Source organism: Notolabrus celidotus, chromosome 12, assembly GCF_009762535.1.
Source record: "Notolabrus celidotus isolate fNotCel1 chromosome 12, fNotCel1.pri, whole genome shotgun sequence".
Lineage (NCBI taxonomy): Eukaryota > Metazoa > Chordata > Actinopteri > Labriformes > Labridae > Notolabrus > Notolabrus celidotus.
This window is the reverse complement of record NC_048283.1, coordinates 16,515,201-16,538,324: the sequence shown is the minus strand read 5'-3', so window position 1 is coordinate 16,538,324 and position 23,124 is coordinate 16,515,201. Positions and strand designations below refer to the sequence as shown.

The 23,124-nt window shown below is 37.9% G+C and overlaps 2 protein-coding genes and 1 long non-coding RNA gene across 4 annotated transcripts in view; 2 read left to right on the top strand and 1 right to left on the bottom strand.

Annotated features, from left to right (window-relative positions):
• The window catches only part of rorc (RAR-related orphan receptor C), a 27,213-nt gene extending 15,697 nt beyond the window's left edge, over positions 1-11,516 (top strand). The window contains exons 4-13 of the mRNA XM_034697537.1: positions 3,310-3,395; positions 4,834-4,975; positions 5,074-5,424; positions 5,512-5,613; positions 5,699-5,820; positions 6,261-6,393; positions 6,474-6,581; positions 6,703-6,813; positions 9,569-9,678; positions 9,780-11,516. Coding sequence (XP_034553428.1) covers positions 3,310-3,395; positions 4,834-4,975; positions 5,074-5,424; positions 5,512-5,613; positions 5,699-5,820; positions 6,261-6,393; positions 6,474-6,581; positions 6,703-6,813; positions 9,569-9,678; positions 9,780-9,944 — 1,430 coding nt within the window. The 3' untranslated portion in view covers positions 9,945-11,516. The remainder of the gene's footprint in view (positions 1-3,309; positions 3,396-4,833; positions 4,976-5,073; positions 5,425-5,511; positions 5,614-5,698; positions 5,821-6,260; positions 6,394-6,473; positions 6,582-6,702; positions 6,814-9,568; positions 9,679-9,779) is intronic.
• LOC117822689 lies at positions 9,039-15,672 on the bottom strand. Its single transcript, XR_004633242.1, has 3 exons — positions 15,595-15,672; positions 9,752-9,951; positions 9,039-9,666 (listed from the first exon to the last, which is right to left on the bottom strand). It is a non-coding gene; the product is annotated as an uncharacterized LOC117822689 (long non-coding RNA).
• Positions 14,656-23,124, top strand: LOC117822686 (extracellular matrix protein 1-like). Of its 2 annotated transcripts, XM_034697535.1 has the most exons (11): positions 14,660-14,875; positions 15,773-15,829; positions 16,443-16,505; positions 16,696-16,758; positions 16,836-16,871; positions 16,984-17,264; positions 18,448-18,653; positions 21,417-21,705; positions 21,791-21,981; positions 22,254-22,341; positions 22,513-23,124. In XM_034697535.1, exons 1-11 carry the CDS (start codon positions 14,806-14,808, stop codon positions 22,696-22,698), a joined length of 1,530 nt encoding a protein of 509 aa, XP_034553426.1. In that variant the 5' UTR covers positions 14,660-14,805; the 3' UTR covers positions 22,699-23,124. The 2 variants fall into 2 exon arrangements, with proteins under 2 accessions (XP_034553427.1, XP_034553426.1); XM_034697536.1 differs by lacking the exons at positions 22,254-22,341; positions 22,513-23,124 and adding an exon at positions 22,064-22,103 and having other exon boundaries at positions 14,656-14,875; positions 21,791-22,031.

Sequence of the window (23,124 nt, the reverse complement as noted above, 5' to 3'; positions counted from 1 at the left end):
GCACAGACGCACTATATGCCAAATTATTTGCTGTAGCCTATATGAATATATATATATTTTTTTTTTTTACTAATTAAGTGAAATTGGATAATTTCCCATGGCACACCTGATGATCTGTGACGGCACAATGGTTGAAAAATCACTGTTCTAACTTATCGAGTTCACCAACTAGGTGCTTACACTGCACAGCATTTGACTTTTCTGTCTGTCTCAACATATATTTGTTCTTGGTATATCACGTACAACTATGAAAGAGTGGAAATTAACATAAAGCGAATTATCTCTATAATTTAAATGACATAAACAGAAGGAATGTAGCTGGCTTATTTATTTGTCAGTATTTGGATTTCTCTGTACACTCATGTGCACTCACCAGGAGATGATGGTTTGATAGGTCTCGCTCTGCGGCTAGAGATAACAAAACTAGACAAAAGAAAACAGGAGCATGTGATAGAATACATTTGCTGGTTAATTAATTCACACTTATCAATTATGATTTAATGAGCTATTCACTGTACTCGCCGAGTGCACTTAGACTTGCATGGCTCATTCCTTCAGACAAGCTTATGCCACTGGCAGGGTCAACCAGGTAGACCCTCTGGTGGTATTTTAATATTTGAAGATCATGAAAAGCATGTATTTTGCATGTATTAAAAACAAATCTAAATTAGTTGTTTTACTCTAATATTAACATGAAAATGAGATGAGAATTATCAGAGGTATAACTGCATGAAAAATCACCATTGACAGATTGTGATATGTGACTGCTGCCTGAGTTTATGTGAGTGCTTGCGCGTACGAACACTGAAAGGTTGTGGGTCATGGTGGATTTCCTGTTATTTGAGGTTTACATCAGAAATGAAATAGTGAAAAAAAGAGACCTCTTATATTCACTCTGTTAGAAATACAGTCATAGACATGGCTCAGGGACTTAATCTTCCAACAGAAGCCATAATATTTAATTTGCAGAGAAGTTTTTAATGTTAAAATCTTTAACTCCACTCATTCATCTTTGATTAAACCAAACATCTTTATAAACAGCAACCTTATCAGTTGTGCAGTGATTTCCTCCTGATCTTCACACTTACTTGACATCTATATTTGCATTTGAAAAGTGCATTTAATCTCAGATTGACAGTCCTTTTCAGGGTGGTCCCTGTGGCTCCAGATAAAGAGGGCACACACTGACACACTAACACATACTTGCAACAAAATCTGACACAGTTATGCACGGAAATACAAATACTACTGTATATATGGATCAGCATGTAGACTTGTCTAGCAGATCATGATCACGCAGTGGATGCATTTGAGGAAGGTGTGAAGAGATAGTATGAAAAGATACAAAGGCATTTACAATAGATAACCGTGAGAACATTACAACACTGTTCTCTGCTTCCTGGATGTGTGATTTCATTAGTTGCAGTTTAGTAAAGTTAAACAGAATTTGATGCTAAGTTCTTTGTAATTTTTTGGGGGGAATTCAAAATCAAAATTGTTTACACCTGTTACAGAGACTTTTTTTTTTTTACATTTGTGGTACTTGAATTAATCTGATTCTGACAAAAATCACTACTAAGCAGAGAGACAGGGGGGTGTGAGAGCTAACACAGATCAGGGGCATGGGGGGTGGGAGGGGGATGGCCATTACTGGCAGTGATGAAGGAGACAGAATACATTACTGGCAGCCGTGTCCTTTGTGAGCGAGATAGAGAAGGATCACAAAGTAAAAGATGACATGAAAGAGGGACAGTCAGAGTGAGAGAGAAGCCAGTCAACCACTTGAAAGAACTCTGAGGTTGACACCTTCATACTCTCCGCCCTTCTCCATTTGAAAATATTCCACGTCCACAGAGTACTCTCTTTGTTGTATTTGATGTTATTTTGTTCATTGTTATTAAGGCAAGAAGTCATTGAGAGGAAAATACCCTTGGTTTGCTCTGGTCACACAACAACCGATAGATTTTGAAGGGGAAGTACAGCAAAAGACAGAAGTTCTCACGGTGAGAATCATTCAACACTTGAATTATTGGGGTGATATTGTGCCATCTACAAACAAACAGCAACCAACTTTGAGGGGAGGGATTTAGTTGCTGAGGTAAACAGGTGTTCTGTTGAGTTGTGTTGCTATGAGCAAAACCAATGGAGGCCATCAGTTTGCAGTACCAAATCTTTTTACATATTACATATTCCCATGTAGTTTTTTAGTACACCAACAATTTCACCATTTGCATTTTCAGATATGGGGTGCAAACTTTTTACACAAAACCTTTATCTAAAATTTCAGGACAAACACATATCAGTTATAATATTCCCCAATAAATAATGTTGCAGTACAGAATCACTTTATACTTCTACTCACTCCATCTGCACTGTGAGAAAAATGGAAGTGTTTTGCTCAATACTTCAACAAACCCTTAATTTAAGATTTCAGGAGTAGTGACCAAATGGGTGGGAGATGAACCTCCTTCAATTCATCTGTGGAAATCATTGATATCAGAATATATCTCTCTAGAAAAAATAAGATTTTGTATTAAAGGTCAGATGGACGTCTTTACAGCAAAGTTTGCCAAGGTGTTGGGGTATCTAGGAACTCAAGAGGCAATTGCCTGAAATGTTAGACCTAAGGAATTTTTGGATCATTGTTGCGGATGTATTTTGGATTTGGATTTGCTGCATATTTCAAACAACCTGTTAATGTACTGTGCTGGACTGTTAATATTTTGAAAATGTTCAATAAAAAGAATGTTGAAAGAAAGAAAGATATCAGGAGTAGCATATCTCGATATCCTCTGTCGCATCATCTTGATAGGGAAGCACTATTCAATGGAACACCCGGTGTCCCTACATTCTAGCTCTATAAGGTACGATAAATTTGAATATTGTGAAAAAGTTTGATATTTTCCATCAGTTCTATAAGACAGTAAAAATTGTGATATATTCTAGACTTGCTGCATGCAAACTAAAATTCTTGAAATGTTTTTATATTTTAATTTTGATAATTATGGCCTCCATCTTGAAAAATGTAAAAATACTTCTCTCAAAAGATTAGAATATTTCAATTGAGTTTGACAAATCGCAATTCAAACAGAAACGATGTATCACTGTGTGTAGAGTACACAACCTCAATCATGGGAGACACTGCTTGTGTGACAGTTGAGGGCAACTATCAAACTTCTTCACAATATTCTAATTTACTGAGGTGTACCTGCAGATTATCTGTTAAGCTAGTCCATAAGGTGTAGCTGCTAAAGTATATTTGAAATAATTGGTGTTTACATAAAAGTGTTTCCTTTTGTGTTTGTGCAGCCCAGATTGAAGTTATCCCATGCAAGATCTGTGGTGATAAGTCCAGTGGAGTACACTATGGAGTCATCACTTGTGAGGGCTGCAAGGTGAGATGACAGCATCCAATACACATTACTGGACAAACAGGGAACGTGCAATCGACCAGTATTCAAAAATAAGTTCAACATTATGAGGAACACAGTCGCTTTCATGTAGTGACTTAAGGAGACTGACACATTACAACTTTAAACAGAAGACAATCGCTAACTAGCTCTGTAGCCACTAAAGCTCACTAATTTACTCACATGTTATAATAATAATTAAGGCAAGGCAAGTTTTATAAAGCACCATTCATACAAAGAGCAAAAACAAAAACCAGAACTGTAACAATCAACAAAAACATACAGCAAACACTTCAAACATTTACATTTTATATGCGGCCAGTTATGTTTGGTCTACTCTCTCTCTCTCTCTAAGATAAGATAAGATAAGATAAGAAACTCCTTTTTCCGTCCCACAACGGGGAAATTCATGGAGTTACAGCAGCAAACAAGAAGGTGTACAGTGCAAGAATTTCAACAAGAATATATGTAGGAAAGAAATGTCCATCAGAGACGACAGCTTGGCCATAATTCTCCTGTCAGCCACCACCTGCACAGGGTCCAGGACTGAGCTGGCCTTCTTCACCAGTTAGTTCAGTCTTGCTCTCCTGTATCCTGTCCGCCCACAGCAGGTGAAATCCCTCCAATGTGGCATTTTTGTCCGGTGTTAGCTCTGTTAGCATGATGCTACTCTGCCCGTATTCCCTCTGTGTACTTCTGTAACTGTTGGGTCTTATTATTCCTTTAAATTACCACTTCCCTGCTCTTAATAATAACCCATTTTATTTATAGCCGCCTTTCTGGACACTCAAGGTCACCTTACAACATAGAAATAATAAAAGCAACACTCAATAGTAAATAAATACAATAAATACATTAGAATAAAGATACTAGAAAAATGAATATATATTTTTAGTTAGAATAAAATAGAGTCTGTGAGTTTAACTATAAAAAGTTGTGGAATTACATACCATAATAGGTCAATTACTTCTTGGTGTTGACTTTATTTGCCATAACTGGGCTAGCTGTTTACTTAGCAAAGCTAACTGTTTGCTGTAGCTTCATATTACACAGACAGATGTGAAATGGATATCAGGGTGTTCCTGTAACTCCCAACAAAAAACAAAGACGGCTTTCCAAAATTTTTAACTTTTTATTCACAACAAGAAAAGTATTAATTAAGAGCCAGTATTGTCTGATATCAGATATATGGTATCATTTCAGCTGATAAGAAATGCAGGAGCCAAAATGACTAACACTGTCTCGTGATATAGATACAGTGACACAGCAGTTACATTTACACACTTACAACATTTTATTTGATTTATTTTGGTTACAACTTGAACACAAATAAATGTGTTTTTATCGAAAATAAGAATTATATTTTGCATATCAATACTGTTGTCCTCTCTAACATTCGTATAACTTGGTTCTTATTCTTCAGGGATTTTTCCGGCGTAGTCAGCTTCCTACTGTATCTTACTCCTGTTCAAGGCAGAGCAACTGTCAGATTGACCGGACCAGCCGCAACCGCTGCCAACACTGCCGCCTGCAGAAGTGCTTGGCACAGGGCATGAGCAGAGATGGTAAGACACAAACACATCTATACAGACAGACACTCAAAATAAACTCTTCAAGTGAAGCAACTTGTTTATGTTCATGTCTTAATCTTGATTCTCCTCAGCGGTGAAGTTTGGACGGATGTCTAAGCGTCAGAGGGACTCTCTGATTGCTGAAGTGGAGAGGCACAGACAGCAGCAGCAACAGCAACAGCAGCAGCTTCAGGGAGACACCCAGTCCATCCTGTCCTACCCCACCAAGACCCGCCAAGATCGCTCCTCGCAGCTCCTCCAGCCAATGGCCTATCCCTTCGGCGGGGAGGCAGAGCTGCTTTCCTATACAAGTGATCACCCTTTCCTGGTGTGCTCTCCGAATGAGGCACAGGTGACAGCAATGATGTACCGAGGCTCCTCTGTCTCTCCGTCATCAAGAGTCCAGGGGAGGGGGGACAACAGCGGCCACCCTGACATAAGAGGTGAGCCATTCACACATGCACATGCACATCTCTTCCACCTAGTTTGTGCATTAAGACTATCTCTGTTTTCTCTAATTCCAACTTCAGGTTTCAACTCCAGACAGCCATCTAATGATCTGATGGCCATTCATCCCTGCAGCCCTCTGGAGGACCCTTACGGCCTCTTTCCTCCCTCTCCGAGAAACATAGGTAAGCACACAGCACAGTGGACTACTCTGCATTCTATTTTGTCATCATCATTTACATTTTGTATTGTATTTCTTTTTATTTCCAGATGAGCTGTGTGCCAGCATCGTGCGTTCCCACAGAGAGACCAGCCAGTACAGAGTGGAGGAGCTGCATGCCCTCAAATGGAAGCTGCTCAGCAGAGAGGAGATCCAAGTCTACCAGAACAAAGTACACCAATAATGATGATGATGATGATTACACATTTTTTGGTTCCCAGACAAGACCTTTACTCACATTGTGTGACCTCAAAACAAAAGATGAAACTTTTGAGTCATCAAACAGAAAACTGAGACAAGTTGTGAAATCATTTCCCCCATCTTCCTCTTCTCTCTCTTTGATCACAGGGGATCAAATAGGATTTTTAAACAAAGGTTAATGGCTTTGTTAATCCTCCTTAAGTTAATATAAAGCAGCACATATGCTAAAATGATTTTATATCTGTTTTTAAAGAGGTAATATATGGACATTTTGAATGCTACATTTAAAAAAAGCAGCAAAATGAGTCTGAGAATTATTGAATGTGTCATGAAAATATATTTTTTTTTATTTGAATGTTTCTCACAAAACATGTCTGAGAAATAAACACAGTACAATATTCTTACTTTCAGTCAGTGGATGAGATGTGGCAGTACTGTGCTATTAGACTAACGGATGCCGTGCAGTTCGTAGTGGAGTTCGCGAAACACATCCCAGGCTTCCGCATGCTGAGCCAGAATGATCAGATCGCTCTCCTGAAGACTGGTGAGTTTACCATCAGTTTACCATGACAGTGTTAAAATGCATGAAATATGTCTTTTACCTGACCCTATTCCCCGTCTCAGGTTCCATGGAGGTGGTCCTGGTCCGGATGAGTCGCTTCTTTAACACGGAGAACAACACTGTCTTCTTTGATGGGAAATTTGCTGGCGTTGAAGTCTTCAAATCTTTGGGTGAGGGTTTCTTCACTCGCCACACTTAACTTCCCCACAGTGCACTAAGATGGGTAATGTAAGGCGCACAATGTATTGTTGTGCGAGTTTCATCAATGTTCTGTGGTTTCTTCTCTTGCAGCTTGTGGTGATTTAATCACAGCAGTGTTCGACTTCGCTCATGGCATGTGTGCTCTGAAGCTCACTGAGCATCAGATTGCTCTCTTCAGTGCTCTGGTGCTGATCAACGCAGGTAAGATCAACTCACCTGTCCAGCAACTATAACACATTTGATCCCTCTGTTTTGAAACATAGAAAAATGTTAGGACACTTATCAGTCATCTAGTTACCCTTATTTCAAGCTTTCATCTCTCATTAGACATCCTGAATTCTGGTTTACCCTCTGGTAACCTCACTAACAAGATATCTGTGTATAAATGCAGAATCTGTGGCCGAGGGGACGAGATTTTACGTATTGAAAGCATCCTGGTGTCTATTTGTAGTCAAAGTGGTATTGACCATTAGTTTTTCAAAGGGGTCTTGTTGCATACAAGGAAAAAAATGGGGACAGCCACACAGGCAGAACACAACAACTGTAATACAATCCTCAAACTCATCTGGTATCATGTGGCAAAGATTTTGCATTTTCTATGTCTCTTTCAATAGATATGTATAAAAGTCTAGCAATCTAAATGTAGCTATTGTCTCCTTATTCCAACTTCTGGCATCCTAATTTACTAGTCAGACAGAAAAGAAAGTCTTATTTCTGATATCCCTCATCCAAAAACCTCTGTCTGGTCCCTGATCTGAAAAGGTTACCATCATCAAGAATGACCCTTAAAAAGTTTTGCTTTCCTCTTCTCCATATTTTGTCTTCAGGATAAGTTTTGACATTTTATAACACTTAAGGGATAAATCGTGTCCTCTTTTTAGTGCTGTCCTGTCACCCCTTGCTACATATTTTTTTTTAAACAGAGTTTTATTGTTTTTTGTTTTTCCACAAACAGAAGAGAATTAAATCAGATCATACATCTTGCCTCCAAACCACATTACACATTTCAAATAAAATATTAAGAGTGGATTATATAAAGACATTTACATTAGAAAGAGAATTTACAGAAAACTTTAAAACTGGTCCACTACATCTCAAAATCAGCCTTCAGGGACTCTCTCATGGACTCCCTTAAACACACCTGCACCTGCTTTTAATCCTTTTATTTCGGACTCCTGATGACGCTGTTCGTTGTTTGCTCTGTTCTGTCCTGTCATCTTCAACTTGTCTTTTATGTTTTTACCCTTGTGTTTGTTTCATTACTCTTATCCCTGACCCTTTACCCCTCAAAAGGTTGTGCCTTTTGCCAGGTAGTCACTGGAAATAAGAATTTGTTCTTAATGGCTTACCTGGTTAAATACAGGTTAAATTAATTAATTAATTTAAAAAAAGAAGATAAAGAAGATAAAGAAGAAGAAAAAAAGAAGAAATAAAATACATAAATAAATAAAACAAAATAACATACTGCCAATATATCATACCGTACATTCCAAACAAGGAAAACCCAGCCGCCAGACCACTCCCTCCACAGGTCGATATCATGCCTATTGCCATTATAATACGTTTTCACGTTTTCACATACCAAGTACAAGCAAATATAATACCTGATGAAAAAAAAGGCAAAGCTAGCTAAGCTATACCAACAAGAGAGACTCAATAAAAAATGATAAAAAATAAAAAAGAGGATGCCTATTGATTAACAGGTTTGGCCATTTTATGTCATTTTGTCCCCTCATCAGAAGTTGAGTCAGTTCTTTAGGTCAGGGGTTCTCAAACTTTTTGAGGCCAGGGACCCCTTACAGGTGAGAAAATTTTCCAAGGACCCCCTCAATTACAATTCTAAGCACATACTTACTACCATTTGCACTCTTAGATGCCCTTGGAACTATTTCTATTGTAAAACTTATCAATCTAAATACTTCAGACCTGTTCCATAGTGATAAACAGATAACACTTCAATTTAAATCAAGTAAATACCACTTGTATACTTTAAAACAGAGGGTCATTTCATTCCTTGTGGACTCAACATGACAACATTTATACTTTTCAAGTAATTGATCTTAAACGCTTTCAGAAAATTAACAGTAGCAAGACTCACATATCCCTTCGAGCCACCAAATGGTATCATAACAATGGTATATATGCTGTTTTGTAATGACACAGCACAATTTTATAATTTATTAGAAATGTATTCTAATTATTGCACGGACCCCGATGCTATGGTACACGGACCCCCAGGGGTCCCAGGACCCCACTTTGAGAACCACTGCTTTGGGTAAATAACTGAACACAGGAGACCAAATGTCAATGAAGTGCCTCTCATTACCCCTCAGAACCGCACTGATCCTTTTGTGAGGAAGGACCCTGAATAACTCTTGATACCACAGTGTAACAGTTAGCGGTTTATCTTTAATCCAGTTTATCAAAATACATTTTCTAGCCAATAACAGCAGTTTGTCACAGTTTAAAATGTGGGCGTGTTAATTCAACTGATTTTGAGGGGAGGCTGAGAATGAATAGGCCTGAGTCCCTCTTGATGCAGGTCCAGAAAATGCCACTTTCGAAATTGCACCCCAGAATCTTTTGATCAGTTTGCACTGCCAAAAACAGTGGTAGTAGGTTCCAACCTCCCTTCCACATTTATTGCACAGGGGCGCAGTCTGACGATCCATCTTTCGATATTTTTTTGTGTTTTTGTAACAAAATAGTTCCTGATTTTCCTCTTTTTAAGATACTTTAATTTCAATTTGAAATGAAGACAGACACCAAATTGGTTGACAGATATCCATCCTTTTGGTTTAACTCTTTTTGCCCCCCAGTGGCTGTTAATAGACATGTCATCCTTATACTTTTTAGACCACACACTACTATTCACACCTACCACATTTAGGGATTTAATACAATGCCAAGTTGTATGCTTTCAAAAAACTATTTGTCTTCTTGTGTCTTCATGCAGATCGTCCATGTCTGGAGGACAGAAGCAGGGTTCAGCGAGTGCAAAGAAGCGTGGAATTAGGAATCGCACAAATCCTTCACCGTGACAACCAAGCAAATCTAATGCACAAGGTACATGTCTCAGTATGGAACAGATAGTCTCTTCAGTCCTCTAAAATCATTTTATATTATTTCTCACACCTACTCCTCTCTGTGTCTCCATCTCTCTGCAGCTGTCCCAGAAGATGGCGGTGTTGCGTTCACTGTGCAGTCTGCACATGGAGAAGCTGCGCTGGTTCAGTCTGCGTTACCCGCTCACTGCTCACTCTCTGTTTCCGCCTCTCTACAAGGAGCTGTTCGCCTCTGAGCCTGAGCTTCTGCAAGGGACCAATCACTGAGGATTCACTTTGATCCACACACAAACCCACACAAACCCACACGAACCCACACAAACACACACAAACACACACAAACACATTGTTTTAAGTGTTATCTTTTCTTCCTTACAGAATCTATTTTTTTAACAATGAACATAAATGAGATAGGCACAGTACTTATACTGTTGTGAGTATTACATGTCTTCCAGGAGAGCTTTTTCATAGACTGTGGGGAACATTGATTTCAATACTTTTATAGCTGAAGGTTGTTTTGATTCCAGGGAAACATGTTTTGTTGTTCCTTGATGGTACATTGTTAGTGGGATTCATTTTTGCTCAGGATTTTGATGATTTTCCTTTCCTTTGAATTTGAAATACAACTATTCAACATTGTAAGAGTAATATGCACTGACTCTCTTGAGTTAAAAGGTGGCTTTGTAAAGTTTTTAGTTGTCCCTTGAGTAATGCACATCACCTTAGATGGGCAAAAATTACAACATTGAACTATTAATCACAACCGGCCTGCCGATTCAGCAATTCTACTCAAGATGTTGACCCCATTTCATAATATCATCAAAATTACACAATCCACTTCTCTTCTGGGACTTTGTTGCACAACATTTCCTCAAAGCTCAGACATACATGAAGAGTGTCCTTAAAGCAAGTAAACAATAAGACCTTCTCAGTGTTTCCACTTCTATTTCAGCAGGAAATTACTGTTTCACAATGATTCTCTGTTTTTTTTTTTCACATAAAGGATCCCTCAAGTGGGAGTAATTCATCTACAAGCCCCTAATTAAGAACTGCAGAAAGGAAACATGCATGACAAAAACAAACATTCTGTTATTGTGGTAAATTAAATTGCAAGGGACCCCCTGAAACCTCAGGATGTCCCCACTGAGGAATCTATGCTTCAACACGTGTTTGTGGGTGAAATCGTTGTCAAAATAGAGAATCTGATGAGACTTTGTCCACTTATCTCTGATGAGTCACAACCAGTTGCTCAAAAACAGCCACAACACACGCAGTCTGCTTAACTTTTGTACTGCATTACTCTCTTTCAGTAAGTTGATGTTTGAAAGGTCATACATGGGACAGATTCTTCAAATGCCAGTAAACTATATCTCGCTCCTCCTCGCTGTAGTAACCTCAGAAACCACTTGTCCATACAGAGGTGATTGCAGATTGCATTTTCAGTTTGTCTGTAGAGAAATGTTTCTCCTCAGGTGGATGTTGTTACAGACCAGCTGAAAAGTTCATCAAAGCTTCTTTAAATGTATTCCTTTGTGTTTGAATTAACTCTTACGGGCTTTTATATCTTTTGAGCTTTTGAAAAGATGTTGCATTAAATGTAGAAAAAATAAGGAGATACAGTAGAAGTGTCTTTCTCTGTGAGCTTACTTTTCCTTCTTTCCCAGATTACTTGCATACATATTTTATTGATGACATGACTTGGAGTAAAAGCAATGAGTGAAGAGGCAATGTTGAGAGGTTTCAGCATTAAGCACTGTATGCCTGGATGTAGTCATCTCTGGTTATTGTAAAATAATTCCATACAAACCTTTTAATAAACTGTTGAGGCTGTAACACAGAGCAGATGTGCACTGAAATCTTCTTTTTGTCTCATAAACACTTGTGTAAGACAGAGACAAGCTACAGTTATGCTCTGATAAGAAAACTCCTGAACAAAACATCGAACAGAGTGTTCTTATTTTACAAACTGTAGCTATAAAGTGATAAGAATAATTCATCACTCCTTGGTTGAACAGAACAGACATACTGTAGAGCTGGAGGATGTAACTCAAAGGAAATATTAGTCATTGTGGACGGCTAAGCAGACTTAAGTGGAAAGTTCACTCTGCGTTGTTGTGTATACAAACTGTTGCTAACCAAAATTAAGAATACATCTTAAGGCTGACTCAGTTGGATGTGGTAAATTTTGCAATTTAAAAAGAAGAATCCACAATGACTTTATTTTCAATGTTGTGTCCTTGTTCTCTTTTGTTCTTGGTTGTTGCTGCTAAAAGTGCAGTGTTTCTGTTTTTCAGTTTGTTTAGGGAAGTTGAAGGTAAACAATTCTTGTCACAGTGTTTTTCTCCCAGTTTATGGTGGCAACTACTACACAGACGGTAATCCAAGGACTCATGCTTCAATTTCCCTCCTGTGGTCTCTTCATGGTTTTTCCTATGTGCTTAGGCATTTATGCTGGACCAATAAAACCCTGAGACCTAAACACGCACTGTGCTTGTTCAAACACTGTACACTACTTTTCAACAGTTTGAGTTGTCTAAAAACTTTTATGACCAATGGTAGATTTGTTTTTTTTTCCCAGGGAAGGAGTGTATTACAGCCTTGTCTGGGGTTTGTTTGAAATTCTCTGATCTCTCTGGGGGATTTCTGTACAGTTTCCGGACCCCCATTACTTACAGCCGGCAACGGAAAACTTTGATCCTCCTGATATCTCCTGTATATGATGGGAAAGAGCTGAAGGCAGAGCAGCTAAAGGCAAGATAATCCCTCAAGTTTAAGCTGTGGCACACATTAAAACAGGGCTGCACAAGGAGCTCTTCTTCACTCTGTTTTGGCTTTTTTACAAGTACAAAGTCTCAGAGAGTTTGTACAGAGGTCACAGTCAGTGTTTTGGACTGGAATCTTGCAGGCTGTGATGACCCTGGACTGAAATTCTTGTGAGATAACAAGGAATTTAAGGCTTTCAATATTCAAGCAAACAAGAATTACAAAAACGGTAGGTATGAGATGAAAAAAAAGAGATTAAGGGAACATACTAGATTATCTAAATAATTAGTAATTATTTGAAAGTATTTAAATTAAAATTTCTTTATCCTGCTGAGTCTTTTTTTTAGTTTTACTGTTATAAAAACCTCAGTTCATTCATCAAAAATGTATGTTTTCCTGATTTTAAAGAACTCCACTGATTTCACAGATAAAGGTTTTTTTTTTTGTTTTACAGAGAATTTAACAATATTTATTAATTCTGCAAAAAAAACTTATTTGTGGCAGACTGTCTTTTTCTCCTCCTGAGTTTGACACCATCTTCTGTTTTGCTGCCCAGATTTTAAATTGTTTCATTATTCTAAATCCTCAAACAGTCCACCAATGCAATGAAAAACCAATACAAACCTGTGGACATTTAAAAGTTATAAGTCAATGATAACATGATGGCAGTTTCAGGTGATTAGGTCACCAAATGTATTATGAAAGCTTGTGCAAGTTTTTTTTTAAGATAGTTATGAAACAAACGGAAATTGATATTCATGTTTTTTTTGACAGAGATTTCTGATTACTCAGAGATCCATTTCAGAGAAAAAGTTGTGCAGAAATACATTTTTTTGTTAGAAAACAGAACTGACACATTTCCAAGACAAATGGGTAAAAGGCATAGCTTTATCCTCAAGGGTTGCCAAGAAAACAAACTGAACGTTCCTCATAGGAGTTTAAATAATATATATACACTACCAGTCAAAATTTTCTTTACTAACCCTACCTCTGAACAACACAACTGATGGTCTCAAACACATTAAGAAAGCAAGTAATTTACAAATGAACTCTTGACAAGGCTCATGTTAATTAGAAACCATTCCAGGAGACCACTTCATGAAGCAGACTGAGAAAATACCAAGAGTGTGCAAAGCTGTCATGAAGGAAAAAGGGGGCTACTTTACAGAATGTAAAATATAAAACATATTCTGGTTTGTTTAACACTTTTTTGTTCATTAAATAATTCCATATATGTTCTTTTATAGTTTTGATGTCTTCAGTATTAATCTACAGTGTTTCAAATAATTAGAATAAATACAAACCCTTGAATGAGAAGGTGTTTCCAAACATTTGACTGGTAGTGTATATGTATATAAGAAACACCTCGGGTTGTTTTATGACTAGCATTTATTTTTAGTGTAGATGAGGCTCCCATCTCAATGTGACAAGGTAATTGTCATTTTTACAAACTTAAAGAATTACTATTCATTTACTTTAAATAGAAAAATAATTCTACGGAGGAGGATAAGGGTCACTGAGAAAAAAAATTAAGGTCACTTTTTTTATTATTATTATTATTCCTCTGAGAAAATAATACAAAAAAGAAAAAGAAAAGAAAAAGTAAGAATTACGAGATTACAGTCAGAATTCTGACTCTAATCTTAGAATTCTGACTTTTTTCTCAGAATTCTGATTTTTTTCTCAGAATTCTGACTTTAATGTGAGAATTCTGACTTTTTCCTTAGAATTCTGACTTTTTTCTCAGAATTCTGACTTTTTTCTCAGTATTCTGACTTTTTTCTCAGAATTTTAACTTTTTTCTCAGAATAATAATAAAAAAAGAAATTTGACCTTAATTGTTTTTCTCCCAGTGGCTCTAATTCTCTTCCATAGTATTCAGCTGTTCGATTTAAAACTGCCTAAAAAATCGTCAGATTGTAATTGCCTATATTTTTGAAGGCTGTCCTACATAAGGTGACAATTATCTGTTTTTTCTTAATGGCACGGGTAAGTTATTATTTTACTTGCTAAAAGTTATTGATGTGAAAAAATACTGCAGAAACATGTTTATGCATGTGCTCATTTTATTACAAGGTGATAATTTCCCAGCACCCAGGATTTGAGCGGATCACCTATGAGTCATGGTAAAAAACTTTCCTCCCTCTTTTACTCCCCCCCCCCTCCTCCCCTCCTCATCCCAACCCCACAACAAGCATAAAAAGTGCTGTCCCGGTAGCACAGACGGACAGCACGGCGGCGTCTCTTGGACCAATTAGGGGCCAGCTGAGCGTGTTTTCTGGGCGGCCTCTGCTGTCTCTCTCTCCGCCAGTACAGCCAGCAGCAGCGGGACAAACAGTACCGGACACACACTGACAGCCTCAACATGGGGTCGTCCCGGGCTCTGGTCTGCTCAACAGCGTTTATCTTGGTTTTACTAAGCTCAGCATCCGAGGGTTAGTACTTGTGATTCTTTGTGTTGTTGTTTTCATGCCAGAACATACTTGTGTTTACTTCTTGGCTGAGAGGCGGGCTCCATTTTTGTTCGGCTGAGCAAATGAAAGTGCGTTATTTTGCATGTAAAAAAACTTTACAGGGTTATTATTGACGTGTCTATTCTAATGTCTAACATCAATTTATCTAGGGAGAAGTGTTTACTTACATAATAAGTATGACTTACAGGTAGTTCTGCATTTATTTAACAGGAATATATCTGTATTACATAAGATAAGATAAGATATACTTCATTTGTCCCCCGTTGGGGGAAATTCTTTTGTTACAGCAGCTTATAACACGGGACAGGGGAATACAACAATGTACTAACATAGGTAAAAAATATAACAACAGTAATAATAGCAATGACAAGGGTAAAATAAAATAAAATAAAATAAAATAAAATAAAATGAAGTAAAGTAAAAAATGAAATAAAATAGAATAAAACAAAATAAAATAAAATATGGCAACTAATCATATCTCTAGTACTACCATTATAATAACCTATGAAATATTTTGCATTGGAGATTTTTATAGATTTAGAAAGATGCATTTTTTTTAGCTCTACTTCAACAAGCTCTAATTAATGCAAAACTTAACTTATTTATTTTAAACAAATATTTCTGTGTCTAGAATTGTATACATAGGCAGCAGAAGGTAACATCTTAAGAGCAGGACTTACTTTGAATGAAGTGTTTTCTCTCTGTGGTTTTGCCACTCAACTAAAGGAATGCTTTTTCCACCACTGGCCTTCTTCCAGCATCATTTGTGCATAAAAAATACTGTGAACAGTTGCATAACTTTGTCTGGCTCTCTGCCCCCCTCCCTCTCTTTCTCTTTTTATGTGTACACTTTTCCAGATCAGCACATGTTCGAGCAGCGTGAGATCACCTTTGACCTTGACGAATTCATGCAAGGTGAGTGTATTCACATACTAGTGCAGTATCTCTGCAGGGACCAATTAGAAGCTCAGATGTTTGCAGTGGCATTTAGCCAACCCTCACTACTTCAAGTGGCTATTTTCGGCTAACAACCGGGGTTTGAGATTGCTGATTTTACTTACAAATAAATCTCAATTTTGCAAGTCATGGGATGTTCAATGTTACATTTAAAAATGTCTTTTGCAACCATGGGGAATCTTGAAAGTCTGGAAATAGATCCTAAGTCTATTTCTTAGAAGTTTAATAAATTAAACCCTTTAGGAATTTGTCTTGAAATAGTAAGAATGAGTGAATAATATTACATTTTAGAGAATTCTTAAACATCAGCAAAAATCTGAGTGTAAATAAAGGTTAAAAACCAAGTTTGGATTTTATACCATTTCTTGGGTCTTTTTCATGAGCCAGACCATGTTTTGATAGAAATCTTTAAATCACCAAAGATACCCCTTTATAGTTCAGATTGAGTGTCATTATGTAATTTCTTTAAGGCAAGCCTAAAGGATTTGGACCAAAATAGAAATAAATGTCAGTATTTAAGACACTAGATTACATTCTTTTGTAACTTTTTTGAATCTGTCTGTGTGATCAGAGATTATTCCAGATCATTTCATACAGAAAGAGAAGGACTTTTCTGACCTCCTTGATCCCAAAGGTATCAATTCTTTACCTATTTCTGCAAAGTCATTGTTGCACAATCACAAAGCTGCATGTGTACTTTAAAGATTTGTCACTTTCACATTCATCATTTTCTGCTTCAACTTGCTTTGCTCAGGCAAAAAATAAATCCCACAACCACAGGTGTTGTAACTACTGTTTGTTATATTTCTTCTCTGTTTTCATAGAGTTCCCCATAGAGCAGGTAATGATGACTCCACCCAATTTGCACGATATCCAGAGAGAGAGAGGTAGGCTGTGAGAAAGCAGCAATGCTACAAATGTAACACTTGTCAAGCACTGTTTAATGATATTCTTATCCTATCAGGGAGCTCCAGACCAGGAAGCTTGGCACCAAGCGGACGTTAGTATCTGTTTTCCTCTCTTTCTACTGAGTTTTAGTTTCCTTATCTGTACTACCTTTTACTGTGAAAGTATGAATTTATGGTATTATTATATCCTCCCTTTCCAATAAGGTCGACCAGGTTTTGGGCCCCGTTCCTTTGGGGGGCCTCCGATGCTGGAGTATCCCGTTCAGTTCCCCCTTAGCCGTCCAACCTCTGACAATCTTCAAGCCATCTGTGTATTTGGAGACCGTCGTCCCCGCTACCCAGACTCCTACTTTCCATCTTCCGGTTTCGGCAAGCTGAAGCGAATGGCAAGTGCTGTCAACATGGCTGAGTCCTGGTTCGGCACGTGCTGCAAAGGAAACCAGACTTGGGAGAGAGGGGTCACGCTTTGTTGCGCCACAAAGGCAGTAAGTTTTTTCAAACAGCTACTTCAGCAATTTCTCTCTTTGTATGAAGACATGATATCCTGAATGTTCTCTTGCTAGTTCCTCCTGGTTTGCTGCACTGTAGGATCTCTGCCAGGCATAAACTTGTAGGGGATCATGTGTTAAGTTCTTTGAGTGTTGTTTATCTGTCTCTCTTACATTAATCCTCCTTACAACTGGACTTGTCCGCCTAATATGTTTTGTGCACATTCATGTGTGTGGGTTCAACAATCTTTCGTGGTTGAAGTGATTCACAATCACTGACAAAAACATTTCATCGACTGCTGACTCCTCACTCCTCTTTAGCAGCCTCTTTGGGCTGCAGGTCAGTAGCTTCAGTTTTTCCCTTATGGACATTGGTGTTACTGGGAGGGACAATTAACAAGCTATCACGTTTGTTATGCAGGACAGACCCTGACGGCAAAACTTAAGTGGATCACAACATATTGGGTCTCTTATGGAATATGTCAGCACAAGGCTTCATATCTGACATTGGGTGGGAATGAAGGCATGTTGTCCATTCTAAGAAGTCATTGCTTGATACCTTGATAATGACCCTTTTATAACTCTACTGTCACGTACACATACCAGGCTCACAGTCTTATCTGCACTCCCTGATCCCCAACCACACGTCCCTGAACTGAACCTGACAAAGATTATGCTTATACGTTTATGCATCATTTTCATTACTCTCAACATGGTCACTTCCTCGGGCAGCCTCAGGTCAAGAATGTTAAAGTGAAATTTGATCCAAGCCAAAATGTTTTGATATCAAAAAAAGTTGGGCTGAGTTGGAGTTACCCTGAGTTACCCTGAATAAACATAACAAATAAACATTCTTCACATTGCTGAGATGATGTGTACTCGCATTTTTTAAACAAAGTTTAGGGCCTTGTGCGCTTCCAGTAGATAAGCACATTATACACAGCCCAGCCTAACAGACATAACAGACAGGCCCTGGCATGAGTGTAAGGAGCTGTCTAAGGACAAGCAACAAATACATCTCAGACTATTCAGTGAATGAAGCGTCACTTAAACCTTAATGCCTTTTTCTACTGTGTTTATTTTCAGAACATGAGCTTAGGCAGTCTTACATTATGTTAGTATTAAAAGTCTTCGTTCATACAACGTGTCTTATTTGAGATTTTTTCTGCACCTACCACAGTGGGAGCTGTCAGTCAAAATGTTCTGTGAGGAGGACTCATCAGTAAAGGATCGTCTTTATGACTGCTGCAGATTAAGGGGTAGTGACCAGCTAAGTTGCTTCAACAACAACGCTCCAAATCCAAACTACGAGGCAACAGAAGAGCTGCCGGTGCCAGAGCTGTCCTCTGCTGACAGCTTTGACTTTGACCCCAGCACTTGCCAGAGGTACGTAGAGCATCACTAAGATACTGTATTTAAAATGATGAACTCTAAGTAATAATACAGGCTCTTTTTGGCCCTTCTTGCAGTTGCTAAAGTACTGGTAAAGGCACTGTGAAGGGCTTTTGTGCTGTGTCGATTCTGGTGACCACTGAGCACCATCACCCACTGTTGGAAAGATGAGGCTCTTGCCAAAGTGTGCATTTGTAGTGGAAGCAAATGAAGGGAATACAGAATGTATTTTTACTTCTCTTTGTTAAAGATAACTTTATGCAGGCTGCAGAGTGATGAGGTAATGCATTGATATGTAAAATTATTAACTGTAACGTAACAACAACAGAACTTTGTAAACTCTGATTTGTTACCTATAAGGTGCATTTCAACCAAGAGTTCCTGGGTCTTTTAGCCCTCAGAACTACTTTCCCCTGAACTAAAAGGTTCCTCTGCCCCCATTGTTGTCTGTATTTCGACCGTGGGCTGAAGTCCTGGGTAGATTGTGCAAATCAGGCCAGTGACGTATGGAGAAAACAAATATATTAAATAATATTTTGAAATCTTAATAAAAAACTAAACTAGTATGCATTCCTAGGAACTCCCTCTGTGTTTCAGCAACTGTGTAAACTCCACAAACACTGTTAAGTTCAACTGAAAGTTCCAGGACCTTTGAAAAGTACTACACCCCAAGCAGGGGCTTTTCAGGGGGGAGATTATCTACCCCTGAACTAAATTAAGACCCTGGTTCCTCCGGTTGAACGCACGTAGTTCAGGGGTAGAGTCCCTAGTTCCGGGGTAAAGTTCCTGCAGTGGAAAAATGCCTATAGTTGGCTTAGCAAAGGTGACCAGACATACAAGTTTAATGTTACCCATCACAGCCCTGGTGTCTTGATGTGTGCGGCAGTGTCCCAATAAATGTCCAAATATAGTAGATATGCACACTCTGTCCTCAAAGAGCAGTGAAGCATTTTCATATCACCATAAACATTAAATCTTGTTCATAGCCTTTTTGCTCTTTTACCCAGCAAAGGTTGTAGAGTTTCTCCAACTAGAACAACCTATCAACACCTGCTCCAGTATCACAGTATCAGCCACGAATACAAAACATTAAGAAAAAAGGAAAGCATCCGTAGAAAAAAAAACTCCTTCTGCTTTCTAACTTACCGCTCACTGCCAAACTTTACCTGCAGGGTTCCAAACATAACCACCTCCAGGTGAATGCAGAATATCGACTTAGCTTTTTCTTCGAATATCCAACCCAGGCACTAAAATTCAATTTTCAATTCAAATTTGCTTTATTGGCACGAACAAAGACATGTTATTGCCAAAGCACATACAATTCATACACATGCATTCCATATATATTCATTACATATTATATATATTACATATTTTATACACATTAATGAACAATTACCCATACAGCATATCTCAATGTCCTCACTTGATGCGGTATGCTAATAAACCTGAAATTATACACTAAAATTCATTATAAAGAATAATGTAATTTGGCCATGTGGAGGCATCAGTGTAAGAGTGACACTACTTCAAAATCAGTTAACTCCTCACCATAATTTTAAACTAAGCACAATATATTCTCTTACATAGAGAACAAACCACGGTTTATATTGTTAAGAGTAGTTTCAATTTTCTATCTATCTATCACTGAGCCTTTAAAAGATCTAACTTCTTGCTTGTACATTTTTTCAAAGGATTTATATCTTAAACTGGAACTTTGACTGACAAAGACTGGGTAAAGAACAGTGCCAGACAGTATTCAATAAAGTCAGTTTTGCACTATGCTACATTATGGAGTGCTTCTTTAACCCTCATGTTATGTTGCGGGTCGAATTGACCCTTTTTAAAGTCTATTTTAGGTAATATTTGCCTTTCAAACCAGCTAAATGCAGCTTAAAAATCTGGGCAGCATGTGACAGAAGAGAAGTTGTATGAATTTATCAACATCACTTCATAAAAAACAAAGTACTCAAAATTTAAAATAAAATAAACAAAAAACTATTGCATTTATATTTAGGGCTTTCCAATGTACATTTAAAAAAGTTTTAACATTAGTGAGTTATCCTCATTGAACCATGATCTGTGAGAATTAAAGAACACCAATGGACTAAATCTTGATTTAAATGGTTAGTAATGGAGTTAAAAATGTGTATTGTTAAATTTGACCCACGAAAATAAAAGCTGTTCTAGAGAACCGAACATAACAGGAGGGTTAAGATAAATCCAGGAAGTCCTGTTTAAATAACTGCTTCTTGTTTTTCCAATTTTTGAATGCAGTTTTTAAAATTTTGACATCTTATCATAAGCCAAAAATCACCATAGTTTCTATTATAATGTGTGGTTAAATTACTTTTTGGAAATCTGTAAAGGTGGAAACCATTTCATTATGTGCGCTTGCAGGATGATACGTAACCAGCAGCGTCTAACATTGAAACCCCTGCTGCATCAATGTAGTGGTCCCATTGAGATAAAGACAGGGCAGCATTTCTTTAAAATGACTTATGGAGATCTGAATGCAGCCTAATGCATTAGTTTTGGTCTTCTCATGGGACTGGATGACTTAAGCTTGTTTAGAATAACTCTTCTGGGAAAAGGTATGAAAAGCTTGGGATAAGTCATTGAGAGACCTCACATTGCAAATCTTACTTCCTTTCCTTTAAATTAATTACTAATTAATTACTAATCCTTACTTTAAACTGGCTTGAAAAGCAGAAAGAGGTCATGTTTTAATCTGAGTTATTGTCTCATACATTACAGGCCGGTGATGACTCCTTATAGTGTCAGAGGAAGCAGACAGAAGAAGATGAAGAAACCACTTGCTTCCCAGAAAGCTGACATCAACTTTCCTCCTGGACGTCCGACTGTGGATGTCATCGAACAACTCTGCCAAAACCAAAAGCTGCGTCCTCTCTATAATGTCAAGTGTCTGCCAGGTTCAGGCTATGAACTGGTGGCTCGTCAGGCCAAGACCATTAATCGTATAGAAAAAGGATTCAAACAGTGCTGCAAACAGAATCAGAATACATTCAACTGTGCTGATCGGAAGGTGAAGCAAGAAGCCCGTCAACATAGATATTTTGATATTTTCTGTCATATTACACTCTCATCTCCATTTTTCTTTTGTGTTTCAGTGGCGAGAGGAGCTTGACAAGTTTTGCAGGAGTGAACAGGTGAATTCCAACTGTTGTACCGCAGGCGAGGCAAATGATCGATACAACTGTTTCCAAAGCATTTCTCCAGACCCATATTTTAATAAGACCTCTGCCTCAGAAGTGCTCTCACTTCACAGAATCTGTGACACCCACAAGATCATCAAGAAAAAGTGAGACATAACTTCATACATCTGTCTGGCTCTATTTCTTTCACTTTCCTCTTCCCCTGAGCTTTGTATTTTTGTGCAATTACTTTTTAATTTGATGTTATTTTTTATTTCTTATTGCTGGTGCAAAAAAAAAACACTCCCAAGCAGCTGTTTTAAAGTCTTATTTGTACTGACAACACTTATTTTAAGAATCGTCTTTTTCATGATTGAAACTTTAGTTATATGCGTGATATGTGAAGGAGAAACAGAGTAATGACATCCCTGTGTTTTAGGTTCCCTGTTGGTTTTCCTCTCAAGAGCTTTGTTCACCAATGCTGCCCCCTGACTCTACAAAAAGAGTCCAACTGTTTTGATCAAGTGGTGAGTTACAAGGAAGGGAGTCTTTTATACTTTACCAAAAGAAATCAAAAGAAAATGTTTGCATGTAATATTTCAATATTAGTTTAAGACTCTATGAATCTCCTAAAAAAAAATCACACTTTTAAATGACTCTTCTCTGTTGTCTGGTCTTTTATCTCTCTGTGAAATCAGCTCAAGCAAATATCAGGGGACCTGTGCTCATCAAGGAAGCCGTCTCCTCCAGCTGTTCGCCGTTGTTGCCACAAGCCTTCTCCACAAAATGCTCCAGACTGCATCTCAGATATTCTCATGGATGCCATCACCAAAGCAACGAATGCCTTACGTCATAAGAAGAAGAAGAAGTGCCCCCTCTCCTAAACCTGTGTGGCCTCTTGCTGCTGACCCCTCTGACACTGAGAAAGGCAGGCAACATGTTAAGCGAGAGGTGCAGAGGTGGCCTCCAATCACTGAGGAGGAACAATTGTTCTGACACGAATCCTATATAGAGGTCTGTGAGAATATTCAAATGTGGACCCAGTTCTAGTTTATCTACTGCCAGTGTTAAGTACATATTTTATCACATGAAAATCATTGTTATTACAAGAAACCATGTAGTAAAATGCTTAGTTTATAAAACAGACTGTCACTGTACCACTATTTTTGGAAGCTGCTCTTTACGCTTTTGATATTAAATACATGTTTGATGCCTTCAGGGCTGCAAAATCAGCTCTCTTCTTTTTATATATGTGTGTTGTGGTTAAAATCATGTACACAACAGCTCCAATAAAAACATATCCAAATGTA